The sequence below is a fragment of the Erpetoichthys calabaricus genome, chromosome 2, assembly GCF_900747795.2.
Source record: "Erpetoichthys calabaricus chromosome 2, fErpCal1.3, whole genome shotgun sequence".
Classification (NCBI taxonomy): domain Eukaryota; kingdom Metazoa; phylum Chordata; class Cladistia; order Polypteriformes; family Polypteridae; genus Erpetoichthys; species Erpetoichthys calabaricus.
The window spans coordinates 8,986,889-9,009,146 of record NC_041395.2 but is presented as its reverse complement, the minus strand read 5'-3'; the positions used below and the strand labels follow the sequence as shown (position 1 = coordinate 9,009,146).

Genomic DNA, 22,258 nt, shown 5'->3' with positions numbered 1-22,258 from the left:
GATGTCCACATGACCATCATCATCTATTTCTTCCACGTGGAGCCTGAAAACCATGTGGACTGATTGAGATCATTTATGTTGGGGGGGGGGCTGGGTGGTCTCGTGGCCTTGGAACCCCTGCAGATTTTGTTTTTGTTTTTTCTGTCCTCCTTGGCCATCAGACATTACTTCATTCTATGTTAATTAGTTTTGATTAATCTTATTTTTATATATATATTATTTTTTTTTTTTTATAAACTTTTCTTTCTTCATCTTGTAAAGCACTTTGAGCTCCATCATTTGTATGAGAACATGCTCTAGAAATAAATGCTGTTGTTTGTTGTTTGACCCCTTTTCTATAGTCTGGCCGTGGTCCTACAATTAACTTATGGACAGATTTTGTTATTTTTCAGTTATATTCATTTGTTTCCACTTTGTTTTTGATGTGTTTGGTATTTATCCTCACCTGTGCTGGTTCTGTATTCAGTGAGTGGTCTCGTCTAGTCTTGCATTTTGCCTTGAGAGTTGTCGCTGTACAAGAACAGAGTCGTTTGTGCTGTTGTGTTGTATTGCTGAGGTGGCCATGATAGACTGGCCATCAAGCTCTGTGAAGACGATGACTTGGCTTCTGTTTTGTGCGCTGTATCTACCCTGTTTTTTGATATCCCTTGCATGCCCACCCTACATGGGCTCTCTCTGAACTGCCTTTCCCAAGATTACACAAACTTGTCTTAGCCTTCCCCCCCCAGACTTGACTCCCTATCAAAAAACAGGGCCGATTAATGCCCATCGAGGCATTCCTTGTGTGATTTTTGTGCCATACAAGAAATGAATTGTTGTTGACGATATGTACAGTATGACGTGGGGTGAAATTAAATGTGCTGATCAACAGGGAACACGTGTCTCCACTTCACTCTCCGCATCCTCATTAGTGACCATAGATTGAAACTTCTGTCTTTTGTTACATGATAAACATGGCCTGGTTCTTATAGATATCCGGGGTAGCAGTGGGGTCACCCCCTTTATGGGGGTTAAAGTGTAACCACCCGTATAATTTGCCACCCGTATATATTATGCCCTGGCTGCAAATGGGTATTTTTTTTTTAAGAGTTGTGTCCAGGTTGAAATCCAAAACAGAACTGATTTTAGTTTAATAATATGGCAGCTTTAAAGGCCATGACTGGAAGTGACGTCAGCTGGACTGGAACCAGAGTCGTCGAGACTGGAAGTGACATCACCCATAGCACCGGGACCGGAAGTGATGTCATCCATGGCACTGGTACCGGGAGTGGCATCTATGGGACCAGAATTGACGTCCCCGGGACCAGAAGTAACGTCATCCATGACACTGATACCGTAAATGTGGCGTCTCTGGGACAGGAAGTGACATCGTCCATGGCACCAGTGCCGGAAAGTGGCGTCTCTGGGACCGGAAGTAACGTCATCCATGACACCGGTACCAGAAATGACGTCCGCAATAGCGCCCCGCATCTAGTGGGATTTCCTGTGGATAGTCTGCAGAGGACGGAGAGTGAGAGTTAGTGCAGCTTGCCACTTCCTGGTCTGGCGTGGTACTACTATTATTTAGGCTCTCTAGCTGACTCCCAATCGCATCATGTGACCATTTCTATTATATTTTAGTGCTTACAGCTTCTTGGGCATATTTATTGTCTTTACTGCCTGTGCTGCCCGTCTATGATGAGCTGAAATCTAAGGAAACAACGTACACCTCACGGTTAATGTTTGCAGTGCACCATCTATTGCAGTGTATTTTGTAATGCATGCAGTAATCAAATGCATTGCATTTGTCATTCCAACAGATGGTGTGTCACAAACCTATGTAGTGATAACATGTGTATGGGCCTCAGTTCAAAAAACACATGTAGTCTGGTTGGGTCTCCTTCTATGAAGCCTCCAGAACCGTTATGAGGGTCAAAAGCTGGTTCAGTATTCTGCGACCAGGATGAAATCCACACTATTCCTCCTAAATCCAACAAAAGCGGGACCCTCCTTTTCAGAATCCTGACGTAGACTTTTCTCTAGGGAGGCTGAAGAGGATGATTCCCTCTAGTTCAAGGGTCACCCACCTTGTTCAAAAATGAAACAGAATCCAATGAGCTCACCTGCAAAAAGGTAACTGGGGCCCTGCCATGGGACCAAGCCAGGGGATGGAGCTGATCAGTGAGCATCTGGTAGTCCAACATCTCAACCAGGAACCTGCCTGGGTTCAGCCTAAAGGAGCAAATCATGGACCAGTCTTCCATCTGCAAGAGATGCCATAAGGGCCCAAGTACACAAAACATAAGTAAACTGGCTGGGCTTACTTCCATGAAAACTCCAGAATCATTATAAGGGTCAGAAGATGAGTCGGTGTTCTGCGACCAGGATGAAATCCACACTGTCCCTCCTAAATCCAAGGCTTGAACAACAAAAGCGGCACCCTCCTTTTCAGAATCCTGGCATAGACTTTCTCAGGGAGGCTGAAGAGGGTGATTCCCTCTAGTTCAAGCGTCACCCACCTTGTTCAAAAATTAACAAGAATCCCGTGAGCTCACCTGGAAAAGGGTAATTGGGCCCCTGCCAGGGGAAGGAGCTCGTCAGTGAGCATCTGGTAGTCCGACATCTCAACCTGGAACCCGCCTGGGTTCAGCCTAAAGGAGCAAATCATGGATCCATCTTCAATCTGCAAGAGAAGCCATAAGGACCCAAGTACACAAAACAAATATAAACTGGCTGGGCTTACTTCCATGAAAACTCCAGAATCGTTATGAAGGTCAAAAGATGGTCCAGTATCTGCGACCAGGATGAAATCCACACTGTCCCTCCTAAATCCAAGGCTTGAACAACAAAAGTGGGACCCTCCTTTTCAGAATCCTGGCATAGACTTTCCTCAGGGAGGCTGAAGTGGCCGATTTCCTCTATAGTTGGAACACCCCCTGTAGTCAAGTGTCACCTACCTTGTTCAAATATTATCAAGAACCCCGTGAGCTCACCTGGAAAAGGGTAACTGGGGCCCTGCCGTGGGTCCAAGCCAGGGGAAGGAGCTCGTCAGTGAGCATCTGGTAGTCCGACATCTCAACCTGGAACCCGCCTGGGTTCAGCCTAAAGGAGCAAATCATGGATCCATCTTCCATCTGCAAGAGAAGCCATAAGGACCCAAGTACACAAAACAAATATAAACTGGCTGGGCTTACTTCCATGAAAACTCCAGAATCGTTATGAAGGTCAAAAGATGGTCCAGTATCTGCGACCAGGATGAAATCCACACTGTCCCTCCTAAATCCAAGGCTTGAACAACAAAAGTGGGACCCTCCTTTTCAGAATCCTGGCATAGACTTTCCTCAGGGAGGCTGAAGTGGCCGATTTCCTCTATAGTTGGAACACCCCCTGTAGTCAAGTGTCACCTACCTTGTTCAAATATTATCAAGAACCCCATGAGCTCACCTGGAAAAGGGTAACTGGGGCCCTGCCGTGGGTCCAAGCCAGGGGAAGGAGCTCGTCAGTGAGCATCTGGTAGTCCGACATCTCAACCTGGAACCCGCCTGGGTTCAGCCTAAAGGAGCAAATAATGGATCCGTCTTCCATCTGCAAGAGAAGCCATAAGGACACAAGTACACAAAGCACACATAAACTGGCTGGGCTTACTTCCATGAAAACTCCAGAATCATTACGAGGGTCAAAAGATGGTCCAGTGTTCCACACCTGGGATGAAATCCACTTTGTTCCTCCTGAATCGGAGGTCCAGGACATCTACAGTGGCATTCAAAATTAAGTCATCCTAATTAATCAAAAGATTTGTCCACATTTAGTCTTTTGAAATGTGAACTCTTATGTTGTAACAATACAATTCCACAGTCCAAACAAGCCATTTTCTGTAGATACTGAACCGGAGAAGTAAAACTCTAAACTCAGGGTTTTGGTTCCTGCTTTTTGCCGTCTGCATCTCATGATCCCCAACAAGAAAATTTAAAAAGGTTCAGAACGTGGACAGGAGAATCACCTGGCAGTTTTCTGGCTAACCGTTTGTGCGGAAAGAGATGTGAACTTAAAAGCATTTGCCCAGCTGAGTGATCCATTTAATTTTATTCTCTTGTATCTTTGCCCAGTCTCCATTGTGCTGCTCTCCTCAATAACGTCATTAATCTTAATACACACATCGCAACAGGAATAAAAAATGGCTTTTCTGCAAAGCTCTTCTGGCACAGAAGCTGTTGAGTGCTGTTCACTTAATCAAAATCAGATTTCACACCATCGGTGAAAGGGAATTACCTGTTTAAAGAATAACGATAACTGCGTAGTTTCGTGTAATGTGGTGTGGACACTTCTGCATTGAGCTAATGAGTCCTGGAAATTTTTGCTGAGGTGTGAATGACCCATTTATCAATATTCTGGCCTCGGTTTCTGAAAGAACATGAAAATCTGAAAAGAATCCATCCAGTGTTAACAGCTTGTTGGCCTTTCTGACTGTTAGTTGCTTAGTGAAAGGAAAACCAAGCAGCACATTTCACCCAATACTCGCTCTTTCTCACAGAGAGAGGAGCGGCTTTGCCCGCATGGTGGATGCGTTGCAGTTCCTGGAGAAATAACAAAGGAATTCTTTGAGGAGCATCTTGGCGTAACGTTAACATGCATGGGCGATGCTTTCTGTTTATTGTACCATATAGTGTTGGATCATTACTAAATTGTGATTTTTGGCATCAAGACCAACTTTTGGACCTCATGCCGGTTCCAAAAATTCATTCAGAGTCCATTAGGAGCTCAGACTCTGTCCATACTTTTAAGAAATGTTTGACGACTCTTTGGTTTGGTGAATTTTCTTTTTGTTCTTGATGCTTGGCATTGCAACTGGTTTGTGTTTTGTTTCATGCTCTTCACTTGTGATGGTCAGCTCGGTACCCTTGTCCTGTAACACTTGTTCTCAAATGGTCTCCCGGACTGATGTTTACTTGATTTATGTTGCAAGTCGCTTTGGATAAATGAGTCTGCTTAGCAAATACAGAGTGCCCTCCATAGTGTTTGGGACAGAGACACATGTCCTCAATTTCCCCCTCTGCTCCACAGTTTAAAATGTACCCCAGTAAATACAAGTTATCGCCAATATACTAACAACCCAATTGTGCTTCATTCACTGGGAATATGGAACAAATGTCGGAACTACTTTAAGATAGAGAAGCTTTTATCTGTGGGACCTCTGCACGAGAACCACCTTTTTCTACCCTATCAAACATACACAGCTTACAACGTCTAGAAAACATTCCTGATTAAATCACTTAGAGATCTGTACACAGACAACGTCTTCGCTTCCAATGAACAGTTATGCTCCAAATTTAACTTTCCAGCAACACATTTCTTTCATTACCTTCAAATTAGAAACTTTGTTAAACAGAACCTGCCCAATTTTCCTCACCTCCCACCTCCCTCTATACCGGAAAAATTATCAATCAGTCTTGAGGGCTCCAACAGCATTTCTCTAACATATAAAACATTTTAAACTTCCTCCCTGTTAAAGGTCCCAGAGTACAGTGGGAAAAGGAATCTCTCCTTTATGAGATGTTGAGTGAGTGGAAGGCAGAGATGCACAGAATTCACTTGAGCTCCATAGATAGATAGATAGATAGATACTTTATTAATCCCAAGGGGAAATTCCCATACTCCAGCAGCAGCATACTGATTAATTTAATATTTTCTTTAAGATTGATGACAATGCAGGTATACAGACAGACAATAACTTTGTATAATGTTAACGTTTACCCCCCCCGGGTGGAATTGAAGAGTCGCATAGTGTGGGGGAGGAACGATCTCCTCAGTCTGTCAGTGGAGCAGGACGGTGACAGCAGTCTGTCACTGAAGCTGCTCCTCTGTCTGGAGATGATCCTGTTTAGTGGATGCAGTGGATTCTCCATGATTGACAGGAGTCTGCTCGGCGCCCGTCACTCTGACACGGATGTCAAACTGTCCATCTCCGTGCCTACAATAGAGCCTGCCTTCCTCACCAGCTTGTCCAGGCGTGAGGCGTCCCTCTTCTTTTTACTGCCTTCCCAGCACACCACCGTGTTGAAGAGGGCGCTCGCCACATCCGTCTGGTAGAACATCTGCAGCATCTTATTGCAGATGTTAAAGGACGCCAGCCTTCTAAGGAAGTATAGTCGGCTCTGTCCTCTCTTACACAGAGCATCAGTATTGGCAGTCCAGTCCAGTTTATCATCCAGCTGCACTCCCAGGTATTTATAGGTCTGCACCCTCTGCACACAGTCATCTCTGATGATCACGGGGTCCATGAGAGGCCTGGTCCTCCTAAAATCCACCACCAGCTCTTTGGTTTTGCTGGTGTTCAGTTGTAAGTGGTTTGAGTCACACCATTTAACAAAGTAATTGATTAGGTTCCTATACTCCTCGTCCTCCTGCCCACTCCTAATGCAGCCCACGATTGCAGTGTCGTCAGCGAACTTTTGCACGTGGCAGGACTCCGAGTTGTATTGGAAGTCAGATGTATATACAGTAGGCTGAACAGGACCGGAGAAAGTACAGTCCCCTGCGGCGCTCCTGTGTTGCTGACCACAATGTCAGACCTGCAATTCCCGAGACGCACATACTGAGGTCTGTCTGTAAGATAGTCCACGATCCACGCCACCAGGTATGAATCTACTCCCATCTCTGTCAGCTTGTCCCTAAGGAGTAGAGGTTGGATGGTGTTGAAATATGCACAAAGCATACAATTATTCAACTTAAAATCTTTTATCGAGCATATCTATATAAATGTAATGAATTATTATTATTATTATTATTATCTGTTTTGTTTAGAAATTGTCGAAAATGTTTCCAGGGCAAGAGGCAACCTGCAAACGTTTCAATTGAGCTCCAGCCTCACTGGGTCACATGTTCTGGGCCTGCACCAAATTAACATCATTCTGGACCAAAATTTTTAATTTCCTTTCAGACAGCCTTGGGGTCCCAATCCCTCCTAATCCACTAACTGTGTTTGGTGTTCTCACAAAGAGGCTTAAAGTGGAGAAGGACAAACAAGCTGGAATGGCCTTTACTTCACTATAATAATAATAATTCATTACATTTATATAGCACTTTTCTCAGTACTCAAAGCGCTATCCACACAGGGAGGAACCGGGAAGTGAACCCACAATCTTCCACAGTCTCCTTACTGCAAAGCAGCCGCACTACCACTGCACTATTGACACGTAGACTTGTCTTGTTCAACTGGAAGAATCCAAACTCACCTCTGTTAAGTCAGTGGGTACCTGATGTTCTATACTACTTGAAAATGGAAAAAATTAAATACTTGGCGGATCTGTGCAAAACTTTCTCAAAGCCAGGCAGGATGTAATTAATAATATTGCAGAATAAACATTTAAATTGAGGAAGCGGATTCTCTTCCCCCTTTTATTCTATTTATTTACTTACTCATCTTTTCTACTATTAAAGTTTCACTATGTTGTCCTGGCTCTCTTTCTCATGGGTGGGGGTTAACGTTTTGTAAAGTTTGACTTGCTTATATGGAATGTTGTTTGATTTTAGTAAATTAAGTAAAGTAAAATGACAAATAATTAAGACATGTGGAAGAAAACTGTTTAAACAGACACTGGAATGCTCAGATTTAACCAATAAAACACAGGCAGGAGAACGCGTCGATCATAATTCTTTATCTACAGTGCATCCGGAAAGTATTCACAGCGCATCACTTTTTCCACATTTTGTTATGTTACAGCCTTATTCCAAAATGGATTAAATTCATTTTTTTCCTCAGAATTCTACACACAACACCCCATAATGACAACGTGAAATAAGTTTACTTGAGGTTTTTGCAAATTTATTAAAAATAAAAAACTGAGAAATCCCATGTCCATAAGTATTCACAGCCTTTGCTCAATACTTTGTCGATGCCCCTTTGGCAGCAATTCCAGCCTCAAGTCTTGTTGAATATGATGCCACAAGCTTGGCACACCTATCCTTGGCCAGTTTCGCCCATTCCTCTTTGCAGCACCTCTCAAGTTCCATCAGGTTGGATGGGAAGCGTCGGTGCACAGCCATTTTAAGATCTCTCCAGAGATGTTCAATCAGATTCAAGTCTGGGCTCTGGCTGGGCCACTCAAGGACATTAACAGAGTTGTCCTGAAGCCACTCCTTTGATATCTTGGCTGTGTGCTTAGGGTCGTTGTCCTGCTGAAAGATGAACCGTCGCCCCAGTCTGAGGTCAAGAGCGCTCAGACTGAGAGAGTGAACATCGGGTTCTTGGTCACCTCCCTGACTAAGGCCCCTTCTCCCCTGATCGCTCAGTTTAGATGGCCGGCCAGCTCTAGGAAGAGTCCTGGTGGTTTCGAACTTCTTCCACTTACGGATGATGGAGGCCACTGTGCTCATTGGGACCTTCAAAGCAGCAGAAATTTTTGTGTAACCTTCCCCAGATTTGTGCCTCGAGACAATCCTGTCTTGGAGGTCTACAGACAATTCCTTTGACTTCATGCTTGGTTTGTGCTCTGACATGAACTGTCAACTGTGGGACCTTCTATAGACAGGTGTGTGCCTTTCCAAATCATGTCCAGTCAACTGAATTGACCACAGGTGGACTCCAATGAAGCTGCAGAAACATCTCAAGGATGATCAGGGGAAACAGGATGGACCTGAGCTCAATTTGGAGCTTCATGGCAAAGGCTGTGAATACTTATGTACACGTGCTTTCTCAATTTTTTTATTTTTAATAAATTTGCAAAAACCTCAAGTAATCTTTTTTCACGTTGTCATTATGGGGTGTTGTGTGTAGAATTCTGAGGAAAAATTTGAATTTAATCCATTTTGGAATAAGGCTGTAACATAACAAAATGTGGAAAAAGTGATGCGCTGTGAATACTTTCCGGATGCACTGTATTTAGTTATTTATTAAAACTGGTCTTTTTGACAGGAGCTGTGGACCCGCTATACCACAGGAGGAAGCTGGGTTGAGAGGAGGTTACAGTTTTGCATCACAGCGTGATGCACACGAGAGCAATGTACAGTACAGGGAGAGACTGAACACATGTGGATATCATCGGCGTGCACAAACAGAAAGGGAATCTGGCTTGTTCGCATACCGAGTGTGTGGTCGTGAACAGATGCAAAAGTTTGGCAAACTTTTTGGTCGTAACCCAATTTGTACGTGTTCAGAGACGTTCGTGAACCGAGGTTCCACTGTATTTTTAAGAAGCGTTTGAAGATTCTTTTGTTCGGTGAATTTCTTTCTGGTTTTCAATCAAGGAAACGTAACTTGCTTGTATTTTGTTCAGCGCTCTTCAGTTGTGGAAATCATTTTTGTCCCCTTGTCCTGTTACACTTGTTTCCAGACAGTCCCCCAGACTGATGTTTTACTCGATTATGCTGACCTTTGTATAAAAGCACTTGCTAAGCCAATAGCTGCAGTGTCAACTTATTTTAATTAGTTTGTCTTTTTTTTTTTTGTGACATTGTTGCCATCTTGAGTTTTTTTTTTTTTTTTCCTTGCCATGCAGTTCCACATTATGATGTGTTGGGCCAGTCGTATTTCCAGCCATCAGCATTACATATGCCATCATCACACAGTCATTGTATATGATGATGATGTGCTGTCACACGCCGGCACATTTGGGAAAGCTTAAGGTCTCTGAGGATTGTAATTCCCTGCAATTATTGCCTGTTTGTTTTTCTTTGTGTTCTTTTGTCCAATTCCAATTATACGGGGTCACCAGGGTGGTGCCCTAAGTCTTTATCATAGCTTGTCTGTTCTCTTAGAGGGTCGCAGTCAGCAGGATTTTTTGCAAAAATGTCAGAGCCCTTCCTACAGGCCATGGCAGTGTCGGGGAATTACAGTCCTCGGAGACCTTAAGCTGTCCCATATGTGTCCGTGTGTGACCGCACATAACGACTTTGTATAAGATTTAAGTGTTCTGAAAGATGTGTCGGTGTGAGATGTGGTTGGTGAAAGCGGAGTGTGAAGTGAAGCTGGCCAGAGCAGAAATGAATGTCATCAGGTGGATGTGGGGCATGTCCAGTGGTGCGAGGAAGATTGTTTTGTCTCGGTAGAGCTCTCTATTACTCTACTGTTCCCCTTTTGTATTCTTTATTGCGAGGCCTTTGTCAGAATGCCTCAGATCCCATAGACTTGCCACTGTTTATCAGGTATTGTACTTTATAACTTCTCCCCACCTTCCTTTCTACATCTACAGTTAGGTCCAAGAATATTTGGACAGAGACCACTTTTTTCTAATTCTGGTTCTGTACATTACCACAATGAATTTGAAATGAAACAACTCCGATGCAGTTGAAGTGCAGACTTTCAGCTTTAATTCAGTGGGTGAACAAAACGATTGTATAAAAATGTGAGGCAACTAAAGCAATTTGTGAACACAATCCCTTCATTTCAGGGGCTCAAAAGTAATTGGACAAATTAAATAACTGGAAATCAAATGTTCATTTCTAATACTTGGTTGAAAACCCTTTGCTGGCAATGACAGCCTGAAGTCTTGAACTCCTGGACATCACCAGATGTTGGGTTTCCTCCTTTTTAATGCTCTGCCAGGCCTTTATTGCAGCGGCTTTCAGTTGCTGTTTGTTTGTGGGCCTTTCTGTCTGAAGTTTAGTCTTCAACAAGTGAAATGCCTGCTCAGTTGGGTTAAGATCAGGTGACTGACTTGGCCATTCAAGAATTTTGCACTTCTTTGCTTTAATAAACTCCTGGGTTGCTTTGGCTGTATGTTTTGGGTCATTGTCCATCTGTATCATGAATCAATGTGACTGCTGTATTTAGCTGGATTTGAGCAGACAGTATGTCTCTGAACACCTCAGAATTCATTCGGCTGCTTCTGTCCTGTGTCACATCATCAATAAACACTAGTGTCCCAGTGCCACTGACAGCCATCACACTGCCTCCCTCCACCATGTTTTACAGATGATGTGGTGTGCTTTGGATAATGAGCTGTTCCACGCCTTCTCCATACTTTTTTCTTGCCATCATTCTGGTAGAGGTTGATCTTGGTTTCATCTGTCAAAAGAATGTTCTTCCAGAACTGTGCTTGCTTTTTTAGATGTTCTTTAGCAAAGTCCAATCTAGCCTTTCTATTCTTGAGGCTTATGAGTGGCTTGCACCTTGCAGTGCACCCTCTGTATTTACTTTCATGCAGTCTTCTCTTTATAGTAGACTTGGATATCGATACGCCCGCCTACCCCCTGGAGAGTGTTGTTCACTTGGTTGGCTGTTGTGAAGGGGTTTCTCTTCACCATGGAAATGATTCTGCGATCATCCACCACTGTTGTCTTCTGTGGACGTCCAGGTCTTTTTGCGTTGCTGAGTTCACCAGTGCTTGCTTTCTTTCTCATGATGTACCAAACTGTAGATTTTGTCACTCGTAATATTGGAGCAATTTCTTGGATCGGATTTTTCTGTTCTCACAGCTTAAGGATGGCTTCTTTAACCTGCATGGAGAGCTCCTTTGACCGCATGTTGTCTGTTCACAGCAAAATCTTCCACATGCAAGCACCACACATCAAATCAACTCCAGGCCTTTTATCTGCTTAATTGATAAGGACATAACGACGGACTTGACCACACCTGCCCATGAAATAGCCTTTGAGTCAATTGTCCAATTACTTTTGAGTCCCTGAAATGAAGGGATTGTGTTAAAAAAATGCTTTAGTGGCCTCACATTTTTATGTAATCGTTTTGTTCACCCCACTGAATTAAAGCTGAAAGTCTGCACTTCAACTGCATCAGAGTTGTTTCATTTAAAATTCATTGTGGTGATGTACAGAACCAAAATGAGAAAAAGTTGTCTCTGTCCAAATATTTATGGACCTAACTCTATAACCTCAGGCAATTACATAGAGTAAAAGACAATCTGGAGCTAAGTTACACTTTAAATCATGTATTATTGATAATATTGATAAATAATAACAATAAGCAAAGCACAAGTGAACACTGGCAACCATACAACCTAATAAATGCTGATGTGCAATTCCAGGCGACACACAGACTTGTTTATTACTGAAAATGTCTCTAATTCAATCATTTCTGTCTTTCTTCAGAACAGGCCGCATGCCTGTCTAAATATGGCTGCCGAGTTGTGGTCCTTATGGCGATGGTGTAAAAGAAGAAGGAGGGGTAAAGCCAGCAAATTTATAGTCTTTCTGTCCAAACCCTATAGCCAATAGGGCGTCGTGGTACTTAATGGCTTCTGATTTAAAAAGCAAACCGGCAACTTTAAACCAATCAAATTCTGTTTCTGACACAATGGGTTTCACACCTGGCCCCCCAATACCATTTGTTGAGCTGATGCTTGCCAGCTGGGTAGTCTGGCTTTCCTGTGGGGGTTGATTGAGAGAGTCCTTCAGAGAATCACTGGCCAAACTGGTTTTAGGCACTTCTCCCTGACCCCTGTCATAAAATTACTGACTCAGTCCTAAAAGTCCGGTCCTGTTCAGCCTATATACATCGGACTTCCAATACAACTCGGAGTCCTTCCACATGCAAAAGTTTGCTGACGACACTGCAGTCGTGGGCTGCATCAGGAGTGGGTAGGAGGAACCTAATCAAGGTCTTTGTTAACACTAGAATTACCAGAGTCTATGAAAAAACTCGTAGATCCGGCCCACCTTAAAACCGTTCTCCCCTCTCTGCCACCGTCTTTTGTCTTCTAAATATGCCGATTAAGAGGAGCAGCAAGCAGCCGGCTATGCCATCCCCACCGTCGCAGATCGTTCACTAAGTTTTCCCAGCTCGTGCCTAGTTTGATTATCTGGGAGTGTTAAAACTGCTGGAGTTTTAGAGTGGAAATAATAGATCGTTACTTCGAACACACGCATTTCATGTGTGTTCCGTTTCTATAGTAATCTATGTAAACACGTTGTTAAACCAGAAACTTTTTCATATTTTAGTAATAAATGTTAAAAAATGTAGGCATAAACTATAGAATGTGTGAAGCCTGATTTCCAAAGATCAAATAAACACTTTCACAAAAGGTTCAAGAACAATACAACAGCTTCTGTGGCGTAACGCTAAGATTTGCATCTCAGAACGCAGAAGGCTTTCCATACATACATTAAATACATTAAATCATATATCAATCACCACACGCTGCACGCAGGCAAGCGGGCAGTGAGAGTGGAGATAAAGACGCTAGATAGATTGTATTCAACAGGCAAAAATAGCGACAACTTGATAACAGTATTAGTTATAATGAATGAAAGCATGAATTAATCAACAGAAATAACCGCTATCGACATTTTAAACTTAATGATTTACTTAAGAAAAAAAAAAAAAAGAAAAATACCCCAGCACGCAGAAAGCAGACGCTTGCAGGCAGGCAGAGCGGCCATGGTTAAAAAGAAAAAAAAAAGTAACACTTTCTCCCCAATGGGGAATCGAACTCGGATCTCTGAGGAACAGAAAGCCTTCTGCGTTCTGAGATGCAAATCTTAGCATTATGCCACGGAAGCTGTTGTATCATTCTTGAACCTTTTGTGAAAGTGTTTATTTGATGTTTGGACTTCAGGCTTCACACCGTCTATAGTTTAATGCCTACATTTTGTAACATTTATTACTAAAATATGAAAAAGTTTCTGTTTTAACAATGTGTTTACACAGATTGCTGTAGAAACGGAACACACATGAAATGCATGTGTTCCAAATAACGATCTATTATCCATCCATCCATTATCCAACCCGCTGAATCCAAACACAGGGTCACGGGGGTCTGCTGGAGCCAATCCCAGCCAACACAGGGCACAAGGCAGGAACCAATCCCGGGCAGGGTGCCAACCCACTGCAGTCGATCTATTGTTTCCACTCTAAAACTCCAGCAGTTCAGTCACTCCCAGATAATCAAACAAGGCATGAGCTGGGAAAACTTAGTGAACGTTCTGCGACAGTGGGGATGGGATAGCCGGCTGCTTGCTGCTCCTCTTAATCTGCACATTTAGAAGACAAAAGACAGTGGCGGAGAGGTGAGAACGTTTTTATGGTGGGCTGGATCTACGAGTTTTTTTTTTAGACTCTGGTAATTCTAGTGTTAAATGGTGCAACTCAAACCACTTACACCTGAACAGCAGCAAAACCAAGGAGCTGGTGGTGGATTTTAGGATGACCAGGCCCCTCATGAACCTCGTGATCATCAAAGGTGACTGTGTGCAGAGGGTGCAGACCTATAAATACCTGGGAGTGCACTTGGATGATAAACTGGACAGGACTGCCAATACTGATGCTCTGTGTAAGAGAGGACAGAGCTTCTATACTTCCTTAGAAGGCTGGTGTCCTTCAACATCTGCAATAAGATGCTGCAGATGTTCTATCAGACGGTTGTGGCGAGTGCCCTCTTCTATGCGGTGGTGTGCTGGGGATGCAGCATAAAGAACAGGGACGCCTAATGCCTGGACAAACTGATGAGGAAGGCAGGCTCTATTGTAGGCACGGAGCTGGACAGTTTGACATCTGTGGCAGAGCGACGAGCGCTGAGCAGACTCCTGTCAATCATGGAGAATCCACTGCTTCCACTGAACAGGATCATCTCCAGACAGAGGAGCAGCTTCAGCGACAGACTGCTGTCACCGTCCTGCTCCACTGACAGACTGAGGAGATCGTTCCTCCATCACACTATGTGGCTCTTCAATTCCACCCTGGGGGGCAAACGTTAACATTATACAAAGTTATTGTCTTTATACCTGCATTGTTATCACTCTTTAATTTAATATTGTTTTTTTATCAGTATGCTGCTGCTGGAATATGTGAATTTCCCCTTGGAATTAATAAAGTATCTATCTATCTATAAGGGGAAAAGGGGTTCTTAACCATCAAACAATTGTTGTTCTTATCTCTCTCTATATCTATATATGTAATATCCCTATGTGCGTTCAGGTGTTCGTGTGTGGGTGTCTTCTGGTGAAGCACGCATGTGCGGGGCACGGTGCGATGCGCTATATTACTGTCAGAGAAAGTTAAAGGCGTTTTACGGAAATACAAACCAGTATTACTGCAAGAGGAAATTAAGGGTACACAATACAGTGACGCATATTACAGCCACATACAAGCCAGTATTACTGTCAGAGGAGATTAATGGCATATTACCGACGCGCACGCCTGTATTACCGCCAGAGAAAATTAAAGGTATATTACGGACGTATATTATGGACGTACAAGATGGTATCCTTCAATAAGGGCGCGCACAAAAAGGCGAGCCTCAAAAGGACGACCTCAATTAGGCGCAGCGAATAAAGGCGCGCGTAAATAAAGATCTGCACCTGTTGCTCTTCACATATTCCAGAGCCATTTGAACTAAATTATCTACGCGCCCTTATTGAATAGAGCCGTACAAGACAGTATTACTGTCACAGAAAATTAAAGACACACAATACACGGCGGCAGCCCACGAAGAACGGTCAGCTCAGCAAGTAAACATCAACAAAAGAAAGGCTGAAAGAGAGAAAAATACGATCAACAAAAAGAATGAGGTCAAAGTCCCTTGCCATTTAATATAGACTGTTCCTACTAATGTTTATGCACTACTGTTCTAGCGCCCGTTATTGTAACGGGCTAAATGACTAGTATATATAAAATCGAACGTCTGTCCACTTTTCACGAGAAAATACTTAACAGGTTTTTTTCTATAATTTGATTGAACATCCCAGTTGATTTTGCAGCTTCTCTCATTGTGGCAAGTATCATAGTTCGCTTGTGCTACCAATTTATTTGTGCGAATCCAAGAGACATGCAGCGGGCCGAGGGGTGGGGTGCGTGTACCTTGCCTCCTCTTAGCTAGTGAACGAGAGAACTACTTAACGCTTTTAGATCGGGTGTTATTCTACTATTTGCTTAAACATTCTGGTTGATTTTGTGACTTCTCTCATTGCACTGAGAATCATTGTTCGCTTGCAGGAGTGATATATTCGTGCTAATCTGAGACAGAGGCTGCGGGCCGAGGGGAGGGGGAAGCGTGACGTCGGGAGTAGGGATCCGGGCAGGGCCCTCCTCACTGTCCTGTTTCACTTCTACACGGGCGAAGCCACGGGGCAAGGTTAGTCAATTATATATCACAAATGTCTAAATTACAAATAAAGACATACAAAATATTTATCAACTTGTATGCAAAATTTGACACCACAACAAAGATGAATACAGATTCTTGGTGTGGAAGCGATATAAGGAGAAACAGATGGTGGTGGTCCGGGCATGTGGATGACTGAGTGAAGGGGGACCAAGTTGGAGGGAGATGAGACCAAGAGGGAAGCCAAAGATGCATTTAAAGGTGGGGGTGGGATAATATGAAAAGACTGGCTCTCACTAAAAAGGAGAGTTTGTACTCTGGAGATTGGAGGAACAAATATTGGAGGGGCAGCAGGCCAACCTGGGTATACCTGAAAAATTGCAATTAAATGGTGGTGATAATAGCGATGATCTTGTAGTTTTCAGATTTAAACACCTAAAACTAAGACCTGCTACACTGCAATGACATACTGTACATGTAAATTCCACATGTACAGGCAAGGCCGGATTAAGACCCCCATGGGCCTGTAGGTGACTAAACTCCTTAACAGAGAGTCGATCATACCTTTTAAAAATGTAGTGCGGTATTTCACTTTATTTGAGTCTTGATCACCCCAAGGGGGTGTGGGTGTGGGTCCCCCTTAGTCAATTTGACTTGCATGTACTTGACAGCTTCATTGTGCTTTGGTTTGCTGAAAATGCCTGATGCCATCACATGCCCCCCAGAACGAACTGGTAGTTGGTAGATCTGCCCCTGTGTACATCAATGTTGCAGCTACCCTCCTCGAACAGAAGATGTCTGCTGTTTGCCAGAATAGCTGGAATGCTTTGAGAAGAAGGTGGAAGAGTGCAGCTTGGCAACGTTTTTTTCTCTGAATGGTTTTGTTAATTTAGTTGTTTTGTGAGAATTTGCTTTTAAACTTGAAAAAGAAAATCTTGGAATCGGTTAAAATGGATTCTTACATAATTCAGACTTAAAAGGCTCATTTTAGAGCTCCTTTTGAAGCCTGCAGACACATCTTGGAAACTCCAGCGGCCACATGTGATGCGCTTTTTGATTAATTTTAGTCTGCGTTCAGAGCAGACTTTACTTGATTGTGTGCTGTGATGCAAGACTTGGCCTACATAAGTATTTATGTTTTTTTGTTTTCCTTCTCTACAGGGGCTGCTCCTGTCAAAGTGCTAATGCCGGCTCTGTCTCCCACTATGGAAGAAGGCAATGTTGTTAGGTGGTTGAAGAAAGAAGGTAAGAGGGACTCTGACTTGTTTTTTTAATAATTTGCATGTGCTGCCTATTGTATATGCAAAATAACACTGAGCATGAAAATTAAAGTTTTATATTGTCACGTGAATCAATACAGTTGAATGCCTCAAATCCCAGAGAGTATTTTTCAGGCTGGGTTCAAATATCGAATCAGGCTTTCTCTGTCATGCCAGGATTTTAAGTGACATACAATTAAAATTTACTGTAAATGTTGTAACAACTCAGACAAAATAAGAGAAAGGTTTGGAATTCCACCCTGTATGTTATAAATACTGCTGTGAAGCAAATGGCAATTATGCCGAGTAACCTTAAAAGACTGAGTCCAAAACGGGATTGCTGAGTGTAGAAAGTTGGAGATTTTTATAGCTGGGAGGAAAGAAGAGGCGGGGCTTTGGAGCTATGTCAGGAAGTGATGTCAGGATCTGGATTGTCACCAGAAGTACTGCCTGTGTGGAAGTGGAGGACAGATCAGGCAGGTTTCATGGTTCTGTAGGGAGAGGAGAAAAGTCGTTAGTATACCTTGCTAACCCCCTATCCAGTCCTGTGTGTTTGATTAAGCCCCTTGAATGCCCCCTATGTATACGTGTGTGATAATGTATAAATGAAATACTGTATATTTATACATACACATACATATCCACTCCACATATATATATATATATATACAGTGGTGTGAAAAACTATTTGCCCCCTTCCTGATTTCTTATTCTTTTGCATGTTTGTCACACAAAATGTTTCTGATCATCAAACACATTTAACCATTAGTCAAATATAACACAAGTAAACACAAAATGCAGTTTGTAAATGGTGGTTTTTATTATTTAGGGAGAAAAAAAAATCCAAACCTACATGGCCCTGTGTGAAAAAGTAATTGCCCCCTGAACCTAATAACTGGTTGGGCCACCCTTAGCAGCAATAACTGCAATCAAGCGTTTGCGATAACTTGCAATGAGTCTTTTACAGTGCTCTGGGGGAATTTTGGCCCACTCATCTTTGCAAAATTGTTGTAATTCAGCTTTATTTGAGGGTTTTCTAGCATGAACCGTGTTTTTAAGGTCATGCCATAGCATCTCAATTGGATTCAGGTCAGGATTTTGACTAGGCCACTCCAAAGTCTTCATTTTGTTTTTCTTCAGCCATTCAGAGGTGGATTTGCTGGTGTGTTTTGGGTCATTGTCCTGTTGCAGCACCCAAGATCGCTTCAGCTTGAGTTGACGAACAGATGGCCGGACATTCTCCTTCAGGATTTTTTGGTAGACAGTAGAATTCATGGTTCCATCTATCACAGCAAGCCTTCCAGGACCTGAAGCAGCAAAACAACCACAGACCATCACACTACCACCACCATATTTTACTGTTGGTATGATGTTCTTTTTCTAAAATGCTGTGTTCCTTTTACGCCAGATGTAGCGGGACATTTGCCTTCCAAAAAGTTCAACTTTTGACTCATCAGTCCACAAGGTATTTTCCCAAAAGTCTTGGCAATCATTGAGATGTTTCTTAGCAAAATTGAGACGAGCCCTAATGTTCTTTTTGCTTAACAGTGGTTTGCGTCTTGGAAATCTGCCATGCAGGCCGTTTTTGCCCAGTCTCTTTCTTATGGTGGAGTCGTGAACACTGACCTTAATTGAGGCAAGTGAGGCCTGCAGTTCTTTAGACGTTGTCCTGGGGTCTTTTGTGACCTCTCGGATGAGTCGTCTCTGCGCACTTGGGGTAATTTTGGTCGGCCGGCCACTCCTGGGAAGGTTCACCACTGTTCCATGTTTTTGCCATTTGTGGATAATGGCTCTCACTGTGGTTCGCTGGAGTCCCAAAGCTTTAGAAATGGCTTTATAACCTTTACCAGACTGATAGATCTCAATGACTTCTGTTCTCATTTGTTCCTGAATTTCTTTGGATCTTGGCATGATGTCTAGCTTTTGAGGTGCTTTTGGTCTACTTCTCTGTGTCAGGCAGCTCCTATTTAAGTGATTTCTTGATTGAAACAGGTGTGGCAGTAATCAGGCCTGGGGGTGGCTACGGAAATTGAACTCAGGTGTGATACACCACAGTTAGGTTATTTTTTAACAAGGGGGCAATTACTTTTTCACACAGGGCCATGTAGGTTTGGATTTTTTTTCTCCCTAAATAATAAAAACCATCATTTAAAAACTGCATTTTGTGTTTACTTGTGTTATATTTGACTAATGGTTAAATGTGTTTGATGATCAGAAACATTTTGTGTGACAAACATGCAAAAGAATAAGAAATCAGGAAGGGGGCAAATAGTTTTTCACACCACTATATATATATATATATATATATATATATATATATATATATATATATATAACTTTAATGTGATGTTGTTAGATTTTCAGATTCATATTCTGTTTTTAAATTATAAACTAAAAAAAATATCAAGAACTCGCGTCCCGCAAGACGAGACTTAACCAAGAGTGCCAAGAGATTTAACCACGCCTGGGGCTGGAAATAAAAGACAAAGAGTAGGACAGCTGCTGTACAAGCTTTTTAATGTTCGAGGCACCACGCAAGATGCAGATCATGTGACACAGTGGCAGCTGATCGAGCAAAGAGGAGGTAAAAAAAAAAAAAAAACAAACTGTAGTTGTTCCCCATTGTATCACCATTTAAGAGGGGGTTTCAGAGGAGCAACTGCGTCTCCTTGGGCTGTGTTCAGCCCCCCTCTTCACAACATGAGCGGCAGACTGGCTGCAACTGGTGGTTGGGCGCCAAAGGCGCTGGGTGGCTTGCCCCCCTAGTATATCTATATTTATGTATGTGTATTTGTATATATATGTGTGTTGAATATAATATATACAGTATATACAGTGATCCCTCCTCAATTGCAGGGGTTGCATTCCAGAACCCCCCGCGAAAGGTGAAAATCCACGAAGTAAAAACCATATGTTCATATGGTTATTTTTATATATTTTAAGCCCTTATGAACTCTCCCACATTCTTATAAACTTTTCCCGCACAATTATACAGCATAAACCCTTTGTATTCTCTTAGATATTAGGTAAGATTCGTTGAAATTATGTATGTAAACACGCTGTTTATATACAGTAAAACCTAAATATTACTTTAAAGATATCGAGCATCTCCAATATCACATATGTTACAGCCATTACGACAGACAGGCCACCAGCAATAAATACGTACAATGCAAGAAAAATTGTATACAGTAAAATGTGTGTACAGTGACACTAAACTATGTATATGTAATAAGTACTGTACGTAGAAAATGAATAATGAGTTTAATTAAACGATGAGTTTAATTTTACTGCACAACAAAGGAGTGTTACAGCTCTTCTAAAGGAGCCTCTTCAGGCGACTGTGTAGCACCGCCGTTGTTCTTCAATCCAAATCCCTAAAGCAGATTCCATCCGGACTACCGCCTTATTACGTCCACTTACAACTCGTTTTGCGCCCTGGTTAAATGGCACTGTGGCCGTAGATCTTATATTCTTTTCCTCCTTTTTAAATATAAAGAATCGTGGACTCATTGATGCCGTAATAGCGTCCTACAGCAGTGTAGCTGTTCCCTTTCTTCAACATATCCAAAACTTTTCCCTTTTCGGCAATCGTTAGCATCTTCTGTTGGCGCTTGGGCACGGCCCCTGAAGCAGTAGCAGGAGCAGATTGAATTGGAGCCATAACGAAGGGCTTGACTATGCACAAAGATAAACACAAAAAAGTACAAAAGTTAACTCTTTACACAGCGAAACACGTTGATGTTGAATGAGTGAGACGAGACTTCCTGGTTAACACAGCGGAATCGAATTTGGCGCACCGTCGCTGAGCCAATCAGCACACAAGAGCTTAACTGCATGCTCGGATTGGGTAGCTTCTCAACCATCCGCCAATAGCATCTCTTGTATGAAATCAACTGGGCAAACCAACTGAGGAAGCATGTACCAGAAGTAAAAAGACCCATTGTCCACAGAAACCCGCGAATCAGCGAAAAATCCGCATTATATATTTAGATATGCATACATATAAAATCCGTGATAGTGTGAAGCTGCGAAAGTTGAAGCACGATACAGCGAGGGATTACTGTATACACACACATTTGTGTGTGTGTATATATATATATATATATATATATACAGTATGTGCGTTATTATTATGTATATATGTAAATTATTACTTATTGGAGTCAAAATCACGAAATTCTATAATATGTAAAAGAAAAATTTGTTATTATTTAACTGAGTATAAATCATGAAATGAGAATAAAATATTTACTCTCTTACCAATTGGATTATTCCCGTTAAACTGAGGTCCACTATGCTAGATGCTCAACTTTCTTGGTATTTTAGTTAATATTTAAAATCGGACTAACAATCTGAAAATCTAACAACATCACATTAAAGTTCAATAACTGAAAAGAATGACACCAAACATATATATGTAGGTTTTAAAATTAAGCCTGATTTAAAGCGTGACAAAAAAATTCACATAAAATTGCTGCACTAAATTGTTGCACTTTTAGGCTTAGGATTTGATATATATAGAGTAGGTATATATACAGTATGTATGTGTGTTATCCATACCCTCTCTTCTTTGTGGTACCTCCAGTCTCTGTTAAATCTGAAAACCAGAAATAATTTAGCACAATACAGGTTTTAGAGCAAATGTGAAACGAAACTAAGGAGTAGTCAATTTACTTCTTGAATTTAAAGCACTGAAAAATAAGGCATGTTCTGTTGATTACTCAAATCAAGTGTTCCTGCCTACGTCTATGATGGTGGATTGGGGACATTGATGGATCAACATCAATACACTGCTTCTGTAGAGTAAAGTGTGTTTGTGTGGGGGTGTGTGTGTGTGTATATATATATATATATATATATATATACATACAGTACTGTGCAAAAGTTTTAGGCAGGTGTGAAAAAATGCTGTAAACAAAAAATGCTTTCAGAAATATAAATAATGATTGTTTATTGTTATCAATTTACAAAATGCAAAGTGAGCGAACAAAAGAAAACTCTAAATCAAATCAATATTTGGTGTTC

General features: G+C 42.1%; 1 protein-coding gene across 1 annotated transcript in view; it reads left to right on the top strand.

The window, feature by feature from the left end:
- Positions 1 to 22,258, top strand: part of pdhx (pyruvate dehydrogenase complex component X) — a 409,158-nt gene that overhangs the window by 55,302 nt on the left and 331,598 nt on the right. The window contains exon 2 of the mRNA XM_051923616.1: positions 17,133 to 17,216. Coding sequence (XP_051779576.1) covers positions 17,133 to 17,216 — 84 coding nt within the window. The remainder of the gene's footprint in view (positions 1 to 17,132; positions 17,217 to 22,258) is intronic.